This window comes from Chinchilla lanigera, unplaced genomic scaffold (assembly GCF_000276665.1).
Source record: "Chinchilla lanigera isolate Chin_1 unplaced genomic scaffold, ChiLan1.0 scaffold00080, whole genome shotgun sequence".
NCBI lineage: Eukaryota > Metazoa > Chordata > Mammalia > Rodentia > Chinchillidae > Chinchilla > Chinchilla lanigera.
This window is the reverse complement of record NW_004955481.1, coordinates 3,769,823-3,796,123: the sequence shown is the minus strand read 5'-3', so window position 1 is coordinate 3,796,123 and position 26,301 is coordinate 3,769,823. Positions and strand designations below refer to the sequence as shown.

Genomic DNA, 26,301 nt, shown 5'->3' with positions numbered 1-26,301 from the left:
AGAGATCAAACCAAACATTAAGAAAATGAATTTTATTGACTATTACCTCACTGAACATGACTTAAAAGAACAGATTCAGTCCCAGCACCAAAAAACAAGAGGATATTGAACATTTTACTTACACTTAGTAGCAAATTAATATTTATTATTATATTCCAGAGATGCTTGTGATCGATGTCTTTCTATTAAGGAATTTACAATTTAATTGGAGGAAAAGTACACAGTTTACAAAATCACTATAGTAGTGAACTTTACATGTAAGTACAGACAGTTCTGCCATTACTGAACATATATAATCCTAAAAATGACTATGTGGGGTTTTTTTTTTTGAGACAGGGTATGACTTGCAGTTCAGGCTGGCCTTGAGCTCATTTTGTACCCAGAGCTGGTCTTGAACTCGCAATGATCCTCCTACCTCACCTGAGTGCGTGTGCTGCAACACCTGGCATGACTGAGTTTTTTGAAATTGTACAGGGCTTATAAGGAAAAAAAGAATTAGTACAGCACTCAGAAATTTCATCAATGATACACAAAAAAGATACGAACATAATAAAAATGGAAGCATGGTTTTGCAAATGTTAAATGACTAGTAAATATGTAAGCATTGCAACAGACACTGCACTTTCAAAGACACATTAAGAAAGTGAATATAGGAAGGTTGTGACTTAGGAGTTACGGTGAAGTACTAGAAGACAAGTTTCTGAACTCAGATGAAAATTGTAACACAGATATGAATAAGTGTATATAACATGCAGTGAACTGAGGTGGCTGATAATATGTTTAAGGTATATGTTCATGTTTTATTTGGGTTGGTGTGTTAAAAGGTAGATTTTATCATTACCATATCTGGTATGATGAGGCCACCAAATCAGGAGAAACTGCCACGGAAAGGTAGGTTGTTACTGACAGTTCTAGAGGGGGCATACCATATCATGTAGGACCATGTGGGAAAACACTAAGATCAGAGGCAAAAGGAACTGGAGGAAAAAGTGGTAAGAGCCTTCATTGTGGTTTCTGTAGTAATAGGCAGCGCAGGTGAAGCAGGACAAATGTTGACTAATTTCAGTAATCTCAGGGGAATAATGAGGTATAGGAACTCTCTTAAGTTGTTCTGGTACCTGACTTTGAAGTGAATAAGGAAAAGGAATGAGTACAGTACCAGGCACATTTGTCAGAGATAATAAAGGAGGTACTTAGGGAATAAGAGCTTTAGTTTGTTCGGTTTACTACTGAAAGGTATGTGTACCTGTAAGTTTTTGTTAATCCTGAGAATTGACTAGCCTCAGGAAGGACAGTCTCTCCAGACCCTCAAGGCTGCAGATGGCAGACTATCAAAACACAAGAAAAGAACAGATAGTATACTTGGTTCTGTATTTAGTTACCTGCGTTGTTTGTCAGGGGTGAAACTATAAGTAGATGTGTAATTCTCATGCTGAAATTACTTTTTAAATAAATGTTATAGCAGAACTTACCATGTACAAAGTAGTGTACAATATTTGACACTTTTTAAACTGCATAATGATTTAAATTCTATTCTGTAGATCATAGCTAACTTAGAGGAAAGTTTTTCTTTCTAGTATATGTAACAAGTAATATTATTCAGTGTAATTCAAGTAATTGGATAATATTTAAAAGAAATTTTAGATTTAAAATTTTCAATGAAAGCTACATGGAAATAATGGTCACATATATATAATGTAGATATCTATATCTATATCTATGTCATATATATTCCCCCCACACACAGTACTGGGGATGTTGTGAACCCAGGGCCCAGTTTCTTCTTTTTATAATTTTGAGACAAGGGGCTGGGGATTTAGCTCAGTGGCACAGTGCCTGCTTGGCAAGCGCAAGGTTGTGAGTTCGATTCCCGGAACCGGAAAAAACAGAAAACAAAAACTAAATTTTGAGACAAGTTATCACAAAGTCCTTAAATTGATGAGGCTCTTCAGAGTGCTGGTATTACAAGTGTGCACCATCACTCCCAGTTAAAATTATTTTATTTATTTATTTATTTGTCTTTTTGAGACAGGGTGTCCCTATGCAGTTCAGGCTGCAGGCTGGACTTGAGCTCACTTTGTAGCCTGGGCTAGTCATGTACTTGCAATGATCCTCCTGCCGCAGCCTCCCAAGTGTTGCGATTACAGGCGTGTGCCACCACACCTGGCCTCTCAGCTGGTTTGAACTCAAGTTTGTATCCCAGGCTGGCCTTGAGCTCGCAGTGATACTCCTGCCTCAGGCTCCTGAGTGCTGGGATTGCAGGCATGTGTGCACCACTGCACCTGGCTGTAATCCTTTTAACATGCTCCTGGATTCAGTTTGGTAATACTTACTTTTATTATTATTTTTTTCCTACCGGGAATCAAACGTGGGACCTTGCACTTCCCAGGTAGGCGCTTATGCCACTGAGCTATGTCCCTGGCCCAGTTTGGTAACATTTGATTGAAGATTTTTGTAAGATGAGATATAGGGCATCTTCAAAGTGGTATGGCAGTAGACTGTATATTCCTAGGAGATACTGGTTTGCAGTTTTATTTTTTGCAATTTTCTTTTGTTGTCTTTGTATGGCTTCAGAATTAAGGTAGTTCTGGCTTTATAAAAAGATGTAGTACTGCCTGTAACCGAGCACTTGGGAGGTTGAGGCAGGAGGATAGATGTGAGTTCAAGGCCAGCCTGTACTACATAGTGAGGCCCTGTCTCAAAAAAAATGAAACAAAAGATTTGGTGTTAATTCTTTAAATATTTGGTAGAAGTCACAAGTGGAAGCTGTCTGGTCTTAGGCTTTTCTTGCTGAAAGTTTTTGTTTGCTGATTTATCAGTTTATTTACTTGTTATAAATCTGTTGAGATTTTCTGTTCTCTGAAGTTTTGATAGTTTGTGTTATTTTAGGAAATTGACCATTTCATGTAGGTTTTCCAGCCTATTAGTTGTTTATGCTATTCTCGTATTCATTTTAGTTTTGTAAGTTTGGTACTAATATGCCTGTTTTCAGTCCTGATTTGAGTAATTCGAGTCTTCCTTTTTTTTTTTCCTTTTCTTTTGGTCTTTTTGAGACAGGGTCTCGCTGTGCAGTTCAGGCTGGCCTTAAGCTCATTTTGTAGCCCAAGCTGGCCTCGATCTCGCAATGATCCTCCTGCCTCAGCCTCCCGAGTGCTGGGATTACAGGCATGCGCCGCCATGCCCAACCCCTTCTCTTTTTTTGGATAGTTAAAAAGTTTGTCAGTTTTGTTAATCTTTCCAAGAACTTGTAGTTTTGAGTTTTCTTGTACGTGTTTTGATAATCTTTCATTAAGTAGTGCTGTATATGACATTTATACATATAGATGTATAGTACAAAATAATATAAAGAATAAACGTACATGATTCCCGGGGGCTGGGGATTTAGCTCAGCGGCAAAGCGCCTGCCTGGCAAGCGCAAGGTCGTGAGTTCGGTTCCCGGTACCAGAGAAAAACCAAAAAAAAAAAAAAAAAAAAAAGAAACGTACATGATTCCCGGTACCAGAAAAAAAAAGAATAAACATACATAAATTACACATTGCAATGTACATACAATTCATTGAATGTACAAAGTAAGGATGGAGAGACTATGTAGTACACAAGTGTTGGGTCTAAGCTCTGAAAATACATATAGAAATTTAATATAAAGTGACAAGTGTAACATTATATTATATTCTTAGAAGTGGGACTGTTAAAGGATGAAAGTACTGTACCTGTAATTTTGTCACAAATGGCCACATTCTTCTGCATGCATTTGTATTAAATTTTCTCTCTACTAGTAATAGATAAGGGTGCTTTTTCTCACCTAAACAATTGGTAAAAATTTAAAAGTTGACAGTGCTTTGTTCTAAGAGGCCAGGGAAAACTAGGTACTCTTGAGTTTTCTCTTTTTATGGGTAACTTTCTTTTAAAAATATGTTCTCTTTTTAAAAATCTCTTCTCAACTACCACAGTATGTTTATTGAGTGACTTGTTTATTTGTGGAAACTACTTTTTTGTTCTTGTTATTGACTTCTAAAAATGCTTCATGTGTTATGATACATGTTAACAAAGCTGGTACTTCTGGAACAGTGTTGAATAATAGAAGGGACTTTCTTGACTGTGACAGAAGTAGATTTCACCATAAATAGAACAATATGGCTAAGAAAATTTCTTAGGCATTGTGACTGTAGTCTTACCTATTTAGCAAGCTTAGACAGGAGGATCCCAACTTTGAGGCCAGCCTGGGCAACTTTAGTGAGATCCTGTCTCAAAATTAAAAATAGTAGTGGTAAGAATGTAGTTCAGTAGTAGAGTGCTTACCTAGCAAGCATGAAGCCCTGGATTCAATCCTCAGCATTGGGGGAAACAACAATAACAAAGCAAAACAATCTCACTTTATCTTTCTAGCTTACCAGTGGCACAAAATAACAATGTTGAAGTTTTCTGGGAAGACACTTTTTGTCGTATATCCATATGATAGAATATTTCTTAACAATAGTAATGCTCACAATCCCAAGTATAGTGTTGGACCATTTTACATATAAGCAAATTGAGTCATAGGTTAAATGACTTGCCCAAATTATACTGCTAGTAAACAGAGGCTAGAATTCTGTCTCAGGTAGTTTAACTTTGAAGCTATGCACTTGTTGGCCCTCATAGGTTCAGTACTTTTCCCTGGAGGCAAATAATATTACATATTTACTGTAATATTATACCAGAGACAATCTATGCATATACAATCAAATACATACTAATACTCAAACCCATGTATTTAAAAAAAATTTTATTAGTACATGTTTGTAGTACATTGACATTCCTTATGAGGAATTGGTACATGTACATAATACATCTTAATTCCTTTTTTTCATCCTCTTTCCCTTTCCTTTCTCCCTGTCCCATCCATTTCTTGATCCCCTTCTTGGCGGAGATGGTAGTATATATACATAGCACGTCTTAATTCCTTCTTTCATCCCCCTTTCCTTCCCTGCCTTCCCTTTTCCTCCATCTCTCTCTCTCTCTCTCTCTCTCTTTTTTTTGTTTTTCATCCGGTACCAGGAATCGAACTCACGACCTTGTGCTTGCCGTGCTTTGCTGCTGAGCTAAATCCCCAGCCCCCCACCTTTTTTTTTTGGTTTGAGATAAAGTTTCACTATGCAGTTCAAGCTGGCCTTGAACTCACTTTGTAGCCCACGCTTGCCTCGAACTCACAGCGTTCCTTCTGCCTCAGCCTAACGAGTGCTAGGATTATGAGTGCTAGGATTATAGGTGTGCACCACCGTACCCAGCCTTTCTCCCTCCATCCCTTGCCCTGTGAGAGACATCAGTCGCCCTATACTTTCTGTTATCTTTTGTTTTGCTCTTTATTTATACTTTGGGTTTCTCATATGAGAAACTATTCAATATTTAAACTTGTGTCTGACTTATTTCACTTAACATTGGTGTCTCAAAGTACATCCATTTTCTTACAAATAACTGAAGTTTATGGCATAGTACTAGTACTCCATTATGTGTAAATACAACATTTTCTTTGTTCATGTGTTGATAGACATATATATATATATATAGGTCACTTCAAAGATTTAGCTGTTATGAATTGTGTTTCTGTAAACATGAGGATGCATTGTCACAGTAATATGTCTTTTTTGACTCTTTCAGGAAGATACCTAGAAGGCAAATAGCTGGGTTGAATGAAATTTTTAGTTTTAGTTTCTTGAGGAATCTCCATACTAATTTTCAAAGCAGTTGTATTAGTTTACATTCCCACCAACAGTGTAGAACAGTTCCTTTTCCCCTGCAGCCTCACCAACATTTGTTATTTGATTTCTTTTTTTTTTTAAGTAGATGAACTGCATTTAAAATTTTTTTTTTATTTTAAAGAGAGTGGTAAAAAAAGAACAGTAGCTAAATACAAACAAAGCAAAGCAAGAACATTAGAAATGATACTGGGTTTCAAACCAAATGATAGGAATTAACAGTGGTTGTTATATTACATATTGTTATCTTCAACGAAGTTGCTCAGATTACCAGATATAAGAATGGAAGATTAATCAAACCATTAAAGAGAATGAGAAGATAATAATTTAAAAAAATAATTAGAGACAGTACAGAGTTTCACCAGGCAAGATGGTAGGAATTCACAATGGTTGTTATATGGCATATTGTTGTCTTCATATCAGTTGCTCAGATTACCAGATATAAGCATGCAAAATTGGTCAAAATATATATAAAAAAGTAAGCATTAACTGTTCCTTTCAATAAACCACCAGACATCAGCAGTACAGTTATCCCAGCTATCCTTCTATATACATATATATATATTTTTGCCTTAGTTCTTTCTTTTTCTTCTTTCCCTCAACCCAGTTGTTCCTTCCTTTGAGCAGTTTCTTTCCCTTTCATATTATTTATTGTACATTTGGGGTTTTATTTACTCTTTCATATTCTTACACCAGGGAGACAATATGATGTTTACACATGTGGGTCCTATTTATTTCACTTACGAGTGTGGTCTCTAGTTGCATCCATTTACCTACAAAAGCCTTGAGTTTATCTTTTTTATAGGTGAGTAATACTCCATTGTGTAAAAATACCAGATCTTTTTTTGTTTTGTTTTGTGTTTGGTTTTTTTCCGGTACCAGGAATCGAACTCACAACCTTGCACTTGCCAGGCAGGCACTGTGCCACTGAGCTAAATCCCCAGCCCCACCACATCTTTTATATCCATTCCTCAGTTGATGGACATTTGGGTTGTTTCCAAGATTTAGCTATGCCAAATTGTGCTGCTATAAACATGGGTGCACATATATTGCTGTGGTAGGATGTTTTTAATTCTTCTGGGAAAATACCTAGAAGGGGAGTAAGCTGCGTTAAGTGGGACTTCTAATCCTAGTTTACTGAGGAATCTCCAATCTGATTTCCTCAGTGGTTTCACCAGTCTCCACTTCCACCAGCAGTGGAGCAGAGTTCTTTTTTCCCCACAGCCTCTCCAGCATTTGCCATTGGTTGATTTCTTGATGAAATTCTTTCTGGGATGAGAGGGAATCTCATTAAAATGCAAATTTTAATTTGCATTTGTCAAATGACTAATGATGTTGAACATTTTTTCATATATTTAATAATTTTTTTCATATATTTAATCGCCATTAGTATTTCTTCATCTGAGAAGTGCATATTATCTCAGATGCCCATTTTTGGATTGGGTCTTTGAATTTGGGAGGTCTGATTTTTTCCAATTCTTTATGTGTTCTAGATAGAAGGCCTTTGTCTGAGGAGCAGTTGGCTGAAATTTTTTTCCCAATTCGTGGGTTTTCTTTTTACTCTGTTGGTGATTTCTTTTGATGTGCAAAAACTTTTCAATAAGATAAGATTCAAATTATTGATTCTTTGAAGTATTTCCCCATACAGTTTGGTTTTTGTTCATGAACTCCCTGCCTACCCCTATCTATGTCTTTGAGATTTTTACCTACTCTCTCTTCCAGTGTTTAGTGTTTCTATTTTGATATTTAGATCTTTGATCCCTTTTGACTTTAGTTTAGTGCATGGTGATAGACATGGGTCTAGTTTTAGTCTTTGGCATGTGGAAAGCCAGTTTTTCCAGCACCGTTTATTAAAGAGGCTATCTTTCTTCCAGTGAACGTGTTTGGCCCCTTTGTCGAAGATAAGGTGGCTGAATGTTTGTAGCTGTGTCTGCATCTTCTAATCTGTTCCACTGATCATCAGGTCTGTTTTATGCTAGTACCAGGCTGGTTTTATCACAGTAGCTTTGTAGTATAATTTCAAGTCAGGGATTGTGATGCCTCCTGCCTTGCCTTTGTTGCCCAGGATTGCTTTTGCTATTCTAGGCCTTTTCTGGTTCCAGATGAATTTTAGGAATGTTTTCTCTAGATCTGTGAGGTATACTATTGGTTTTTTAATTGGGATTGTACTGAATCTGTACAACTGTTTTGGGAGTATGGCCATTTTCACAATGTTGGTTCTTCCTATCCATGAGCAAGGAATGTCTTTCCATTTTCTGAAATCCTCTTCGGTCTCTTTTTTCAGAGTACTATAATTTTCACTGTATAGATCTTTTGCTTCTTTTGTTAGATTGATTCCTAAGTATTTCATTTTTTTTAGATGCTATCACGAAAGGTGTGGTTTCCCTAATTTCTCTGTTTGTGTATAAGAATACTATAATTTTTGAGTATTGACTTTATATCCAGCTGTGCTACTGAATTTGGTTATTAAATCTATAAGCCTTTTGGTGGAGTTTTTGGGGTCTTCTGTGTAGAGTATCATGTTATGTGCGAACAACGATAATTTCACTTCTTCTTTGCTATCTTTATTCTTGTTATTTCTCTCTCTTGTCTAATTTCTCTGGCTAATATTTCCAGAACTATGTTGAATAGGAGTAGTGACAATGGACTGTTATATGATTTCTTGATGTTGTTATTTGATTTCTCTTTTTTTTTTTTTTTTTTGAGACAGGGTGTTTCTATGCAGTTGAAGCTGGCCTTGAGCTCACTTTGTAGCCCAGGCTGGCCTTGAATTTGAAACGATCCTCCTGCCTCATCCTCTCGAGTGCTGGGATTACAGGCGTGTGCCACCACACCTGGCTGATTTCTTGATTTCTTGATGTTACTACTTGATTTCCTTCTGGGGTAATATGGAATCTCAGCATTGTTTTAATTCACATTTCTGTAATGGTCAGAAATGTTGAGCATATCTTCATATATTTATTGGCTATTTATATTTCTGTGAAATGTCTATGAATTTCAGTTGCATGCCCTCCCACTTCCTTTTTTGAGACAGGGTCTTGCCATGTAGTGCAGGCAAGCCTTAAACTCAATTTTGTAGCCCAGGCTGGCCTCAAACTTGCAGCAGTACTCCTGCCTCAGCCTCTCAAGTGCTGGGATTACAAGTATGCGCCACTATGCCTAGCTGTTGCCCATTTTTTTGACCTGGTCTTTTGTTTTTTTGGTTTTTTGTCTTTTTGAGACAGGATCTCGCTGTGCAGTTCAGGCTGGCCTTGAGCTCACTTTGTAGCCCAGGCTGGTCTCAAACTCCAGATGACCCTCCTGCCTCAGCCTCCCGAGTGCTGGGATTATAGGTGTGCACCACCATTCCTGGCTTGACTGGGTCTTTTATTTTTCTTTTTGAATTAGTTATATATTCTAGATATTAGTTCTTTGCGGAGAATATCTGGCAAATTATTTTCCTAGTCTGTAGGTTGTCTTTTTACTCTGTTGATTGTTTCTTTTGAGCAGAAGCTTTTTAATTTGATCTGATCCCATTTGTTGATTCTTAGTACTACTTATTTCCTGTGCCGCAGAGTTCTGTTTAGAAACTCCTTGCATATGCCTGTGACTTTGAGAAGTCTATCTATTTTGACTTCCAGCAGGCTAAGTGTTTGTGTTTTAACATTTAGTTCTTTGATCCATTGCAATTTTAGTTGAATACATGGTGAAAGATTCGTTTGTAGATTCATTCTGCTGCATGTAGATAGCCATTTTCCCAAAACCATTTATTAAAGTGACTATCTTTTCTCCAGTGCATGTTTTTGGCTCCTTTGTCAAAGATCAAATAATTGAATATACTTGAGGTTGTTTCAGCATCTTCTATTATGTTCTGTTGATTTTTGTGTCTGTTTTTGTGCTGATGCCACAGTAGCTTTATAATAATAACTTCAAGTCTGGGATTGTGATGCCTCATACTTTATTTTTGTGCAGAATTGCTTTTGCTATTCTGGATTCAAACCTATATATTTCTCTTTATTTAACACGCGCGCACACACACACACACACACACGGGAGAACATGATGGGGTTTTACACTGTTATGCATCTTATTTTATAACCAAACATGACCCTTCATACTCAACCTTTATTTCATTTGCTTTACATTTGACTCTTAAATGCATAGATTTAGCTTTTTTAGTTAACCTGGAATGAGGATCGTAAGCAGAATACTGTAGTTTATCCATTCTAGTTTATTGTCCTTAAGAAATATAAAACTTCATCTTATTTTTTGTTCTGCTAATTATCCTTCCAGGGAGTAGAGCAGTCTCTTCATGAACACAATTTCTTTTGACTGTTCTTTTGTTTTCATAGTCTTATTCATAATTCACTTTGTCTCTCAGTCAACCTCCCTCCCTCCCTTAAGGGTAAATACTAGGATTTTCACCCTGAGTTACTTCCCTAGCCCTTTTGTATCCTTTTGAGACATGGATTGTTAAATTGCCAAAGGTAGACATGAATTCGAGATCTTCCTGCCCCAGCCTCCTGGAGTGCTGAGATTATAGGTTTGTGAAACTACACCTGGCTTCATATTCTTATTCTACAGATTTACATGAAATAATCCATAAAATAGCATTAAATAACCTAGTACTTTAAAGCAAACATTTTTGTGTTGTTAAATGTGAAGTTGATTTCAGTTCTGATATATCAACACTTCAGCAATCAGTTAAGCCAACATTTTCTGTTACATAATCATATCATTTTCAAATACAATAACAGTTAAACAAATCTCTACTCCCCATCCCAATAAAAGAAAGAGAAAAAGAGAATGAGGCGAAAGGAGCAAAGGATCAGTAACATATTTTTTGTCTCTTTGAAGAAAAAAAGCTTTGAAACTTAGCACATGTGTATGTGTCCATCTGTCTATCGAGATGAGAACATAGTGGACAGTACAATTTCTGCAGTTTTTCTTTCTTCATTGGGATCAACCATTTGACTAAATTAGCTATTTTCTTATTTGGAACCACTTAATTAAGGGTTTTATGTTAAATTAGTTGCTTGGGATCAAGAATGTCCTCTTTTGTAAAAATGTGAAGATTCTTAAAAAATGGTAGTGCCATAACATCATTACTTTTGATTTAGCCGGTCGTGGTGGTGCACACCTGTAATCCCAGCACTTGTGAGGCTGAGGCAGAAGGGTGGTTGTGAGTTCGAGACCACCCTGGGCTACAAAGTGAGCTCAAGGCCAGCCTGAACTGCATAGCGAGACCGTGTCTCAAAAAGACCAAAAAAAAGAAAAAACTTAATTGAAAGAATATTCAGATAATAACTAGATGTGCTGTGATTATCAATTGCTTCCCCTAACTTCTCTCTTGCTTTTATGTGATAGTGTTACTTGACTGTTTTTACAGATGTGGGACAGTTACTTAATTCTGAAAATCTTATATTTGTCTGAGATTTTAAAATAAATTATATTGGGTTTTATTCTAATCATATTCTTGGAGATATATGATTTTGAATTGAACAAAATAACACTGCCCACAAAAATTATATATCGTATTTATTTATTTTATTATTATTATTTTTTTAGCCAGGGTCTTGCTATGTAGTCCATCTGACCTTGAAAACTCCCTGTATAGTGCAGGCCTCAAACTCATGACAATCCTCGTTCTTCAAGTTCTGGAGTACTAGAATTACAGGCATGTGTCATCCTGCCTGGCTTGCCTTGTATATTTTTAATCAGAAAGAGTTTAATAAAAGAGTATATATGCAGTTTCATAGTCCTTTAAGAACTTGCTATTAATATTTATGTTTTTTAAGCCTGAACTGTAGTTTATCAACCTGTATTAGCCCTGTGCTTTGTTTAGGTATTCATATATGTATGTTTGAAAACTGGAATTACGGAGTCATGATTACAGTGGCTCTGTAATTAATACTATCGTGTAGGTACAATTCTGTTTTCTTTAATTTTTACTTTAAAATCAAACAATATAGAAAATACATAAAAAAAATATATATTGCCAAGTATGGTGGCACATGTTTATTATAATTCCAGCACTCTGGGAGGCTGAGTCAGTAGGATGGTCAGTTTGAGTTCTACCTAAGTAATTTAGTGACTTAATGAGACTCTGTCTCTAAATAAACAATGCTGGGATGCAGCCCTGTGCATTGTCCCTGGGTTCAATGTCTAGTACCAAGAAAAATCTTGACACACATAAGTGTACATAGCTATCGGGGTAGACTGTGACACTTTCAACATTCAAAATACTTTGTACTGACTTTTGAAATACAGAATTGGGGCTGGGGATTTAGCTCAGCGGCAAAGGCTCCTGCCTGGCAAGCGCAAGGTCGTGAGTTAGGTTCCCGGTACCGGAGAAAAACCAAAAGAAAAAAAAAAAAAAAAGAAATACAGAATTATTGTTGATCAGAAAAGTATTCTTTCTTTCCAGTTATTTTCCACTACTTACTAAGCAGCATCCTTTTCAGTCCCCCTTCCTTGTCACCCTCCCCATCTCCTCTTGGTCTCCTTCTCCTTCTCCCTCTCTCTCTCTCCCTCTCCCTCTCCCTCTCCCTCTCCCTTTTCCTCTCCTTCTCCCTCTCCCTGTCCTTCTCCCTCTCCCTGTCCTTCTCCGTCCCCTCTCTCCAGGGTCTCGCTAAATAGTTCAGGCTGACCTTAAACCAGGCTGGCCTTGAATTTGCAGTAATTCTTCTGCCTCAGCCTCCCAAGTGCTGGGATTATGGCCCGCACCCGCCACCATGCGTAGTTCCTTTCTTTCTTATTTCTGTTATTGGTAATTTCTCTCTGCCCTTATTTTTCTTGGGTAATTTGGTTGGAGGCCTTTTCATGTTATATTTCCCTTGGTCCCAAAAACCAAGTTTTAAAATTTTACTCAGTTGGCTTCATCATTATATTCATTAATATTTCCTTCCTTACACTTACTTTTGATTTAATTTGCTTTTCTCTTTCCAAATTCTTAAGACAGTTTAGGTTATTACTGATTTGAGATCCTTTCCTCCACAGTATAGGATTTAATATTGTACATTTACCTCTTTGCACTGCTTTACTTGTATTCTACCAATTTTTTGTTGTATTACAATTACCACACAGTTCATAATCTTTTCTAATTTTTCTCCAAACTTCATTAACCTATGAATCACATAGCAGTGTGCTGTTTAACTTCCAAGTGTTTGTGGTTTAAAAAATGTTTCAAGTTTAATGACAAGATAGTCATATAAGATTTGTTTTGTTTTCTGTATTATATATGCATTTGAATGTGTATTCTATTGTTATCAGGAGTGTGTCATGTCCCATTGGTTAATAGCATTGTTACGTAGTTCTGCTGCTTTTCTGACTACTTTAAATTTCTAAGAAGTGTTGGATCTCCAAAAGTAATTGTGAATTTGTCTGTTTCTCTTTTTAGTTCATGTAATTTTGAGGCTTTGTTGTCAGACACATAAATCTGCGATTTAGTCAATGGACATCTCATTGCATAATGTTGCTCTTTTAAATTTTCTAGCTTAGGAGTCTATTTTGTATAACCACTCCAATTGTCTTTTTTTTTTTTCCTAGTATTTTGCATTTCTACAAGTCTGATCATATATAGTCTTAGTTTTCCTTCATCTGAGACTCTCTGCCCTCCTTTCCTCTTTGTCTTCTCCTTTATTTCTGAAGAAGACTTCTGCTAGCTAAAGATTTCTGACTTGTCAGTTCTTCCATCACCTTAAAGATGCTGTTTCACTTTCTCTGGGTTCCACTGTTTTCACTGAGAAATCTGAAAGTTTATTTTATTTTATTTTATTTATTTGTCTTTTTTGAGGCAGGGTCTCGCTATGCAGTTCAGGCTGACCTTAAGCTCACTATGTAGCCCAGGCTGGCCTCGAACTCACAATGATCCTCCTGCTACAGCCTCCCGAGTGCTGGGATTACAGGCGTGTGCCAACATGCCTGGTTCTGAAAGTTTATATTTTGGTGTTTTTGTTTTTTGTTTTTTCTCCTTTTGGTACCAGGAATTGAACTAAGAACCTTGCACTTGTCAGGCAGGCGCTATGCCCCTGAGCTATCTCCCTGGCCTTGTATTTTGTTTTTAAACATTTTGGTTATAATGTATCTAAATGTTGATTTCCTTTGACTTTGTTTTTTAAGTGTTTGCTGACCTTGAATCTGTAAAATTAATGTCCTTTCTCAAATTTTGGAAGTTCTTTGCCTTTAATAAAGGATTTTTTTTCTTTTATTAGTCTGTTTTTCTTATCTATGCAGCTCTACTGATAATGAAACTTAGACTATTTGACATTGGCCCACAAGTCATTCAGGCTGTATTTTTTTTTGACCTTTTTCTTTCTGTTTGATCTTCTAGTACACTGACTGTGTTCTCTTATCATGTTTATCCTGCTATTGAGTCCATGCAGTCAGTTTTTGGAAAAGTTCTGTATATTGTATTTTCAGTTCTAAATTCTCCATGTGGTTATTTTTATAATTTCCACTTCTCTGCTAAAAATTTATGTCTTAACAAGATGGTACATACCTATAATCCCAGGACTCAGGAGGAGGCAGAAGTATCACCATAAGTGCGAGGCTAGCCTAGGCTACATGGTGAAACCCTTTCTCAGAAAACCAGTAAATGAATAAACGAATGTCTTTCCAGTTGTTTCAGAAGTGTTAACCATGTCTCATTAATTGTGTCTTTGACAATTCCAACATAGGTCACCTTGAAATTGCCATTTGTTAAACTTTTCCCTTGATAATTGTCATATTTTCCTCTTATGGGGACGTATTGAATTTGTTTGTTTTTGCATGTAGAGTAATTCTGGGGTTTATCCTGGAGATTTTTTTTATTTTTTATTTTTTTTTTTGGTAACAGGAATTGAACTCAGGACCTTGTGCCTACCAGGCAGGCACTGTGCTGCTGAACTATGACCCTGGCCAATCCTGGAGATTTTGAATAGCTGTTGTAATTTCTTTCTTTTTGGAGTGGGTAGTGTTATTGGTGATTGAACCCTGGGCCTAAGCACTTGGGATCCTCCTGCCTCAGCATCCCAGAGTGCTAGGAATATAGATATATGTGACTATTAATAGTGTTTGGAGAATGTTCTTCATTTTAGCATTTAAACCAGTTTAGATAGCTTGTGTGACAAGATCTGTTTCATTTTCTGTGGGTGGTAGTTCTAAGGAAAGCTCAGTTTTCAACTTTCTTCCTCTCTTTGTATATGGACATGTCTCTCGTGTAGTTTGTTTTTTGAGACAAAAATCTTACTGTGTTATCCAGGCTGTCCTTGAACCCACTATGTAGCACAAATGCTGAGATTATAGGCATGTGCCACCACCCTGGCTTCTCTCAGGTAGTTTAGGATTTATGTTGCAGTTCTCAAGGACTTTACTGTGCTAGTTTGAATTTGTTGTATATATGTATTTATACATTATTATTTATGTTACTTCATCTGCAGAATTATAGAATCTTATTTCTAATTATTTCTCTTGTACTCCTGTTTCCAGTGACCCCTTTTCTCAGTTCCTCTGATCAGAAAGACAGATTTCTCACTGACATTTTAAACTTTTGCATTATTGCAAGGTTTTTACTTCTGTGATTTTATATTTGTTTTTCACTTTCTGTTTTTTTGTGTTTTTTGTTTTGTATTTGTTTTTTTCCCATACTGGGAATTGAACTCACGACCTCATGCTTGCCAGGCAGGCTCTGTGCCACTGAACTAAATCCCTAGCCCCCTGTTTTTCACTTTTTGGTTTGTTCATTTGTTTGTTCAGTGTTTTTTTTGTGTGTTTGTTTTTGTTTTTTTTGTTGTTGTTGTTGTTTTTCTTCCGGTATCAGGAATTGAACTCACGACCTTGCGCTTGCCAGGCAAGCACTTTGCCACTGAGCTAAATCCCCAGCCCCCGTTCGGTGTTTTGAGACAGGGTCTCACTATGTGGCAGTGCCTGGCCTGGAACTTTTTTTTTGCTATCCTCCTGCTACAGCCTACAGAGTGCTAGAATTACAAGTGTGTACCACTATGGCCAGCTGTTTTATCTTGGCTCCATGTGACATATTCCTTTCTTGTATCTTATGTGTATAATGGTTATTACTAAGAACAAGATGATTAAAATAGCTTAAGATTTGTAGGTCATCCCCCCTACACCCCCGCCCTCCCCACTTAGGTTGTACCCTAGTAGTAACACATGGGAAAAACATGAGGCTTAAAAGTTGAAAGAATTCCTCTCTCTGTTGTTAAACCACCAATTTAATATAGTTTGGGTTGTTTGTTTTAATTTGTTTTGGACTTTTACGGATTGTTCATTTTCTTTACATCTTTATCTTATAAAGGTATTAAAAGGTCAGGTTTATAATACATCATACATTCAAAAATGTAGTTATTGGGGCTGGGGATTTAGCTCAGTGGCACAGCACCTGCCTGGCAAGCGCAAGGTCATGAGTTCGATTCCTAGTACCGGAAGAAAAAACAAAACAAAACAAAACAAAAATGTAGTTATTATTCCCATTTATCCACTCTGTCTCCTTTCTCCATTGGTAACTGCTTGAAGTAGGATATTATTTATCTTTTCATCCTTTTTTCCCATTCTTTCCCCTTAAATAAAGGTAGTATATTATATACAATGTCCTGTGCTTTGCTGTATTTTTCACAGAAATATAATCTGCAGATTAATCCATAGCATTAGGTAGAAATATTCTTTTAATAGGTACATAAATCTCTTCTACCTGATTTTTGTGTGGTCCCTAGTGAAGAATGTGTTTTTTGTTTTTTTTGTTTGTTTGTTTGTTTTTTGAGGTAGGTTCTTACTTTGTAGTGCAGGCTGGCCTTGAATTTACTTTGTAGCCCAAGCTGGCCTTCAGTTTGCAGCAATCTTCCTCCTGCATCAGCCTCCTTAGTGCAGGGATTAAAAGGATATACCACCACACCTGGTCATTTTCCTTTTTTCTCTTCTCTTCTCTTCTCTTCTCTTCTCTTCTCTTCTCTTCTCTTCTCTTCTCTTCTCTTCTCTTCTCTTCTTTCTCTCTTCCCTTCTTTCTCTCTTCCCTTTTTTCTCTCTTCCCTTCTTTCTCTCTTCCCTTCCTTTCCCTTCCCTTCCTTTCCTCTTCCTCTTCTTTCTTCTTTCTTCTTTCCTCTTTCTTCTTTCTTTCTTCTTTCTTCTCTCTTCTTTCTTTTTTCTTTTTTGTCTTTTGGAGACAGTGTTTCACTATGCAGTTCAGGCTGGCCTTGAACTCACTTTGTGGCCCAGGCTGCCCTTAAACTCAAAGTGATCCTCCTGCCTCATCCTCCCCAGTGTCATGTTTTTAAATGGTTGGAAAAAATCAAAAGAATAGTATGTTGTAGCACATGAAAACTGTATAAAATTCAGATTATCAGTTAAGTTTTATTGGAACACAAGTTTATTCATTTATATACTGTCAATATATGCCTTTGTACCAAAATAACAAAATTGAGTAGTTGTAGTGTGGTAGAGACTATACATGATTTTTTTTTCTTCATCCCTAACACCACAGCTTGGCACACTACAAATTGCACTAATGCAATTATACCTTAACACTTATCACTGAGCTGTGACATTTTATTTATTACCAGTGCATATCCATTATGTCAAAACAAAGTGGAGTACTAATGTCATGCTTTTAAAATCCCAGTAGTATGAGGTCCCAGCAGTATGTGGATCATTTTGGGGTTTTTTGTTTGGTTTTGTTTTGTATTGTTTTTGAGACAGGATTCCACTTGTAGTTTAGGCTAGCTTTGATCTCAGTATTCAAAGCCCAGGTGGGCTTGAGCTTGCAGCCATCCTCGTGCTTCAGCCTCCTGAGTGTTGGGATTACAAGTGTGTGCCACCACGCCCAGCCTGTGGATCATTTTGTTATCAAATTAGATGACAAAGTGTTTTGTATATTATACCATGATACTAGTTTATGCTAAAAGAAGGTAATGTACATAGGTATTTCTAGACTAAGCCCTATCACAATTTTTTTTTTTTTCCTTTTGAAGACAGGGTCTGTCTGTGTAGTTCAGGCTGGCCTCAAACTCAAAGTCATCCTCCTGCCTCAGCCTCCCAACTGCTGGAATTACAGGCATGTGCCACTACGCTGGGCTCCTATCACGATATATATATTTTTTTTTTTTGGTTTTTCTCCGGTACCGGCAACCGAACTCACGACCTTGCGCTTGCCAGGCAGGCGCTTTGCTGCTGAGCTAAATCCCCAGCCCCCATCACAATATAATTAATTGACTGGAAAGTGATGGTCAGAAAAATTTAAAATTGAATGTGTCATTATAGCAAAATTTCTTTACAATAAAATATGAAAATGAGGCTGTGACTAAAGCAAGTTTTTTAATAACTCATATATTAGCCAAGCAAGGAAAGTCATTTACTGATGATGTATAAATGAGATCATATTTAGTTGTGGCAGTGGGAGAGAATGTTTATAGAAAATAAACTGGTAGTAATAGTAAACCTTTTATTTACAAGAACTGTTCAAAGAGTTGAGGATATTAGGAGTGATACTAATAGTCGATTAAAAAAAAGATTTTGAGTGATTTTTCCTTGGCTCTTGAGAAGTCGACAGAAATCACTCACTGCTTGCTTATTTATTTGAAGAGTATGTGCCAATTTAGAAAGGCCTGAAAAGTTTACCTCTGAATTATCTGCAAATAGCAAGTAAGGGTGAGAATATTTTCGAAATTGAACAAAGACTAATTCAGTATCATCTGAAGTTGAGTTGGCTAAGATGTGTGCAATAGGCATCAAAAAGAAAAAGGCTTAGGGGCTGGGGATTTAGCTCAGCGGCAAAAGCGCTTGCCTGGCAAGCGCAAGGTCGTGAGTTCGGTTCCTGGTACCGGAGAAAAACCAAACCCCCCCCCCCCCAAAAAAAAAAAAAAAAAGGAAAAAGGCTTAGTTGTATTAATTTATAAAGCTTATCATATAAGATATAAAAGCCTTTTGTTATTCAGTGTATTTTTTTGGTAGGTACTTTATGCAAAACAGAGTCTGTCTTATGTATTAATAGATAGTGCAACTAAATTTTGGACTTAACTGTTTTCCCCTTTTGAATTTTGGCACTTACCAAGACTGTCTTGAGTTTTGTACAGCCTACCACACAGCAGGTTAATGTTGTGCACCTGGGATTGAGATTAAATTATTTTGATTAGAAATAAATGTTATTGTTGGAGTGGCTTTAGATATTTACCTCTGTACAGACTTGATAATTTTCTTAGTGCATTCAAAGTGAAATTATAGGACAAAGTGATATCATATTGGCCACTTTCTGTTGTAATTGACAATTTTTTAAAAATCACATTAATAACCTGATTTATATGCTTCACATACTGTTAGAAATGAAAAGAGAAAAGCAAAATCCTTGTAACAGCTGCATTAAATCTGTATTATATAGGTTGGGGGTTGCCAAATTGGCCCAAGGACCAAATATGCTCTGATTCCTGATTGTTGTATGGCCCCTAGCTAAGAATGTCCTCCCAAGTTTTTTCTTTTTGTGGTGCTGAGGAGCAAACCTTGGGCCTCATGGATGCTAGGCAAACACTGTACCACTGAGCTACACTCCCAGCTCTAAATTTTCTTTTTTATATTGCCAGATATATTGAGGTGTGTATATGCACATCTGTGTGGGTGTATGTGTGTATTAATAGAAGTATTTTTTAGCCAGGTATGTATTATATATGTTTGTGTATAAATAAAAGTCTTTTTCAACCAGGTGGTACAGGCCTGTAATTCAAGCTACTTGGTAGGCTGAGGGGAGAAGATTTTGAGTTTGAGGCCAGCTTGTGCGACGTAATGAGACTGTGTTGTTGTTTTTTTTAAGTCTTTTTTCTTACTGTTTTGGATTTGGATCAGGGTAAAGTTTCCTCATTTTCTGCTTACAGAGAAATTTATTCTCATATTTTCTTTAGTACTCATATAGTTGTATTTTTATTTATCATATTTATGTGTCTGGTGTATTTGTAAATTAAATTTTTTTTCCACATGGGCATTAGATTCTCTCAAGGGCACCCTTCCTTTCTTTCCTTCTTCCTTCCTTTTTTTTTCTCTTCTTTTTTTGTGCTGGCAATCAAATGATGGACAAGCATTCTACTGCTGAACTATACTCTTGCCCTGTCTTCTATAGATTTACTAGTCCTTCTTGTTTTAGGGTTAAGATTCTGCTCTTTTTGGTGGCAGTTGATTTTTCTTTTGGTAATTAGTAGAGCAAGTGTTCCATGGGATTTTTTTTTTTTTTTTTATCTCACTGATTTTCTGGAGGGTGCTATGATGAAGAATTTACTCTTATCAATTTTAATATTTTTGTGTATCATAATCTTATGTGTATAGCACTGTTTGTTCAGTAACCATTGAAATGACATCATTTTTAGGGTTGTAGAAAAGGAAGATTAAGTATACGCCTTAGTTCAACAAATACGTAATGCTGACTGTAGGGTGTAGTACTCATATAGTTGTATTTTTTATTCATCATATTTGTATGTCTGGTGCACTTGTAAATTAAAATTTTATGTAGATACTATATAAAAAAATGCAGGAGACACATCACACCTGTGGGTGAGTAGAAGAGTGCAGTATGGTAAATACTATAGGATGTTTTGAAGTACAAGAAAATGTTCAACTCTTTCTAATAGGGCTAAAAATTTTATAAACATTTAGCAAATTTTGAGTAAGAATTTATTAGGCAGATAAGACAAGATGCAAATCTTGAACTAGTTAGAAATTTTTAATGTAAAATTATTCTTATAATACTACTAAAACTTGATCACTCAAAAACCTTAAATAAGATTTTTTTCGTTTTGTTTTGTTTTTTTTCTGGTACCGGGAATTGAACTCACGACTTTGCGCTTGCCAGGCAGGCGTTGTGCCGCTGAGCTAAATCCCTAGCCCCTTAAATAAGATTTTAACACTGACCTTTTTTAAAAAAATACTTTTACAGGTTGATTCAGTATTAACACTTAAAAATCTCTTTTCCTGTGTTGGGGAATCAAATACATATGGAATTTAGTTCAGCCTTTTCATTTTAGGGGTAAGAAGTTCAGAAAGTTGACTATGTTCACAGTATCTTAAGAGAAATGTAATTGATATTCTTTTTTTTTTTTTTTGGTACGGGGAATCGAACTCAGGACCTTCTGCCTGCCAGGCACGCACTTGTGCCACTGAGTTGTGTCCCTAGCTTATACTCTTCGTTCTAGGGAATTTCCAGAGCAGGGAAAAGTATATGGGGCAGCTTTGAGTGTATATTAGAAATACAGGGGGCTGGGGATTTAGCTCAGCGGCAAAGTGCCTGCCCGGCAAGCGCAAGGTCGTGAGTTCGGTTCCCGGTACCAGAGAAAAACCGAAAAACCAAAAAAAAAAAAAAAAAAAAAAAAAAAAAAAAAAAAAAAAAAAAAAAAACTATATTTTTTTTTTTTTTTTTTTTTTTTTTGGTGGTGGTGGTGCTGCAGATTGAACCCAGGGCCTTACTCATGCTACACATGCTGGGCAGTGAATTATATCCCCAGTTCTTTTTCTTTTGTGACAAGGTCTTGCTTAGTTGCTCAGGCTGGCCTCCAACTCATAATCCTTCTACTTGGAATTACAGGGATAACCGCCATGCTGGGTTTCTAGTTAATACCTTTTTATTGCAGTGTAGTTTTATTTTGGAGAGGTACAAAAGGCATAAATCTGTTTTATACAGTTATGAAGAAGCTTTGTTAGCAGAAATTGAAGTTGGAGGTGTGGTGGTGCATACTTGTAATCCTAGCACTCTGAGAGTCTGAGGCAGGAGGATTGCAAGTTTGAGCCCAGCCTGGGCAATTTAGTAACTTAAAGAGATCTTGTGTCAAAATAAAACATTGAAAAGCTGGGGTGTAGCTCAGTGTGAAGGCCCTGAGTTCAGTCCTCAATATTGGAAGGAAAGAAAGGAAGGAAAGGAAAGAGGAAGGGAGGAAGAGAGAGAGAGAGAATTGGTTTTGTTATTTCCCTAAAAGTGGGACCTGGCTTGCTCTCCCTTGTTGCTTTTGCTGTCTTCTGCTGCCACAAACTGTTGGCCCTCTGCCATGTGCCACTCTGTCTTGGAGCCAGCTGATTATGGACTAAAACCTCTACAAACTGTGAGCTAAATAAACCTTTCCTTCTTTTAAAAAAAAGAGTGGGGCCTGTTTAAACGTCATATAGAGGGCATAAGAAGAGTTAGGTGAAGCTTTGTTTTCTTTAGAATTCTAATAGAGTAAATTCCATTGTTTTAATTGCAAAAATAATAAGCAGATTAAAACAAAATAGCTAACATTTGTTATAGTGTTTAATATGCCAGAGAACTGGTCTGTGCTTACATTTATTAACTCTTTTAACCCTCACAACTAATCTGTGAAGTAGGTTATTATTTTCACTTTTACAGATTAGGAAAATGAGACTTCCCAGATTCACAATTTATAAATAGTGTTTCTGGAATTCATAGCTAGGTCTCATCATTCTAGACCCAGGTCCTGATGCCTCTCAGGTAATATTAATTTTTTTTTTTTGGTTTTTCTCCGGTACCGGGAACTGAACTCACGACCTTGCGCTTGCCAGGCAGGCGCTTTTGCCGCTGAGCTAAATCCCCAGCCCCTAATTTTAATAATTGGATAATCTGGCGAAGGAATTGCTAGCAGAATCACCAAGGAGTTTACAGGTTATCTGTATGCCTGCTTATCTAAGAAGTTACAGTTGATAAAGGCCAAATTTTAGTGTAAATCAGGTTCATGGGAGAACAGTGTCTATGTTAAATTTATACTTCTTCTTGCTGTGCTTCTCTTTGGAATATCTATCAGATTTGATTAACACACTATCATACAGTATCTAAAAGGAAAAGAAAGTTTACTAAATTGCATTTTTTGTGTATTTCCTTATATATGTTTGGTTTTTTTTTTTGAGACAGGGTCTCACTATGTACTTCAAATTGGCCTTGAATTTGCTTTGTACCCCAGGCTGGCCTCAGACTCACAGAGATCTTCCTGCCTCAACTTCCCTAGTGCTGAGATTACAGGTGTGCGCCACCATGCCCAGTGACCCTTATATATGGAGATTATTAATAAGTGGTGTCTGCCTGTTACTAAAAACGCTATGCATACAGCTTGTCATTGTAGTATGTTTTTAGTTATTGTTTCTTTTGCCGTTTTAGAATTAGATAAATCTTTAAATACATGACACTGAAAGCTTCTCAGGATGTAAAGATGTATCTAAAATTTTAAAATGCTGTATTCTAGGAAACCCCCTGTTTTTTTTAGGGGGTAATAATGGAGTAATGGAAATTGAACCCAGGCTTTCTTTTTTTTTTTAAAATTAGTATTTATTATTTCTTTTCATTTTGTTTCTCTTCCTTGAGCTTCTTTTTGGAGACTTTAGGTTGGCTGACCTTTCTGTGTAGGTGATTCCAGTGAGGCCCAGGAGGGCTAGCGCCATGGCCATGCCTACCACAGGCAAAACTCTCTTGACCAGCTTTTGCCAGTATTTGGTTGGTTACACTGTACCACTGCATCCTCTGGGATAGATGGCAGAAATCTCCATTTACAATAGGCCAAGTGAGAAGGGATGACTGCCCTTTGCTTCTCTCCTACACACATGTCTAGAAGGTTCTGCTCCAGACCTGGAATCACCTGCTTGTGGTCAAGTTCTATAACCAGAGGGTCTCTCCTCAGAGAGCTGTCAGTAATGCATCCATCTATCAAGCTGCCCATGTAGTGGATGGGGAGCGTGTCTCTGAGGGCAGCGGTTTCCGCACATGGCTCGGGGGCTCCACCAGGGGCTCCACTTGGAGGGTCCAGACTGGACTTTCGGTTTCAAACCCATCCTCAGCCTGACACAGCACCCCTCTGAGCAGCAGGAGCAGCAGGTGAAGTGGCAGGGGTGAGGGGAGCGGGGTCATGACTGGACAGGACCAGGCACTGGCATCAGGACTGCTGCTCAGGCAATGGTGACCAGGACAGCAATGGTGGTCAGGCCTGACTGGATGGACCAGGGATCCCAGGCTTTCTTACTGAACTACATTTCTAGCCCTTTCAGTTATTTATTTATTTTTTTTACTTTAATATAGGGTCTGTGTGCCCAGGCTGCGCACACACTTTTGATTCTCCTATGTCAGCCTTCCAGAGGGCTGGCATTAGAGATGTGCTCCACGATGCTTGACTTAGAAATTTCTTTTTTAAAGTGCCACAAGTAATTGTGATAATGAGCCAAGCTTAGGAACTACTGCAGCAGTAGATCACATTGCCTTCTCAGTGAAATTGGGTGATCTTTGTGGATGTTGTCAGTAAATGCTCTTACAGAAACTATTCTTAGCAGCTTTTAATTTTCCTGCTTTTCTTATTTCTTTACAGTAGTTTATGCCAACGTGGCTTCATTCATACAGATGAACCAAGGATTGGGATAGCAGTTTAAAATTAGAATCAGACAGCTGACTGCCCAGCAGGATGCCATCAACTAACAGAGCTGGCAGTCTAAAGGACCCTGAAATTGCAGAGCTCTTCTTCAAAGAAGATCCAGAGAAGCTCTTCACAGATCTCAGAGAAATTGGCCATGGAAGCTTTGGAGCAGTATATTTTGTAAGTGTTAAAGTATACACTTGATGTCTGGGTAAAAAACAATAAGATACAGAATCTGCTGAGTAGAAAACCAAAACTCCTACCATACTGTCACAACACACTTCTTAGACAAGATATGTCCCAGTACATCAAGCAAGCAGTCAGTTCTGCAGCAGAAAGATACCTTGAGGACATTTAGTTCAATTCTGTTCCAGTGCTAACTGGAAATAGTGTCAGGTCCCACAGGTTGAGGGCTCAGTCCAAGACTGTCTGCCACTTCAGATACCAGAGATTACAGGTTGTGGAGTTTTGACCCATCAGCTATAAATCCGGCTTGCCACAACCTCCCTCTTGGTTTCATTAATTTGTTAGATCAGTACATTAAGGGAAATCAGTTTATTAAAAAGAAAGTTCTATTTTTTATTTATTTATTTATTTATTGGTCATTTTTGAGACAGAATCTCACTGTGCAGTTCAGGCTGGCCTCAAACTCACAATGATCCTCCTATCTCAGCCTCCCAAGTGCTGGGATTACAGGCATGCCCCACCACACCTGGCTAGAAAGTTGCAAAAGATGCAAAGGATGCTGAGAATGTTCTAAGAGGACACAAATCTCTTCAGACAAAAAAAATACATAATGAAATCTGTAAAGGTCCCTGACTCAAGCTTCTGTCCCCTTGGAATTGGGGTATCCCAATTTCTTAGCATATGAATGTGTTCCTGTTCTTTGAAGACTATAAACTCAATCTTCTTGTATTTTATGGAGGTTTCATTATAGCATTGATCAAATCATCAGTTTTTGGTGATTAACTAAAATTTTAACCTGTTTTCCTTCCTCTGAAGTCGGGGATAGGATGTGAGTTCCAACCCTCTGAGCACCCTTTGGCTTGTTCCCCTGGCAACTAACCCACATCCTGAGGTTATCTAGAGGTTTTCCAAGTTTAGGTGTGGTTATTATAAATAACAAGAGACTTATCTTTCACCTTTATGGCTATGTTGCAGTTCTAGATCTGTTTGTGAACAAAAGATAAAAGGCCGATTTGGTTCTTTTTTTTTTTTTGGTATTTTTGAGACAGGGTCTCACTATGGAGTTCAAACTGGCTTTGAGCTCACTTTGTAGCCCAGGCTGGTCTTGAACTCACAACGATCCTCCTGCTTCAGTCTCCCGAGTGCTGGGATTACAGGTGTTCGCCATCATGCTCAGCAAAAGGCCAAATATTTTAATAAAAAATAAGAATTGAAAAACATGAAAATATCCCATCTTAAATATATATAGAGAGAGATTTTATTTATTTATTTATTTATTTTTGGTCTTTTTGAGACAGGGTCTCACTATGGAATTCAGACTGGGCTTGGGCTCATTTTGCAGCCCAGGCTGGTCTCGAACTCACAATGGTCCTCCTGCCTCAGCCTCCCAAGTGCTGGGATTACAGGCGTGCACCACCACGCCCGGCTTAAATATATTTTTGTATCATGTTTTGAATTGGTTATTCAGAGAAAAAGTGTACCTCTGCAGAAAAAAATAATCCATTTGTGAAAAGAAATTTACAGTCATTACATTAGTAAACAGTACATGCAGGCCGAGGCTTACTATCTGATAGCTGCCATCTGTTTAGGAAAGACCTTTCCACAGGAGTAAAAAATTGGGGTTCTGACACCTGGCCCAGACAGATAAGTGACATTTACTTGGGAGAGTTTATCAACAAAGTGGGACAACGTTTGTCTGCCTTTTCTTCCTCTCCTCAGCCTCCCATACTTTGCCATTACCACCACCCAGCAACCTCAAGCCCTATGCCTTTCTTCCTTTCTCGCTTCCTTCTTTGTTTTCTTTTTTTCTAGATCAAATCTCAGTACATAGCCCAGGCTGGCCTCAAACTCACAATCTTCCTGCCTCTTTTTGAATTCTGAGGTTATAGGCTTGTGTCACCATGCCCGACTCATCAAGTTCCTATTTCTTTTTGTAGCTCAAAATGCTATTTAAGGTTCAACCAGCTGACCTTTTCTTTGGTCTCCTACTTTATGGCTGCTGTGTTTCTGCACATTATTAAGTGCATATGCTTTTTATCCTTCCCATTTCTCTATTGCCTTTT

At 37.4% G+C, this 26,301-nt stretch overlaps 1 protein-coding gene and 1 pseudogene across 1 annotated transcript in view; one reads left to right on the top strand and one right to left on the bottom strand.

The window, feature by feature from the left end:
• Taok1 (TAO kinase 1) overlaps positions 1–26,301 on the top strand; it is a gene marked incomplete in the record, with an annotated part of 137,524 nt that overhangs the window by 40,086 nt on the left and 71,137 nt on the right. The window contains 1 exon segment of the mRNA XM_013503358.1: positions 24,008–24,232. Coding sequence (XP_013358812.1) covers positions 24,101–24,232 — 132 coding nt within the window.
• On the bottom strand, positions 22,993–23,994 carry LOC102008726 (annotated as a pseudogene).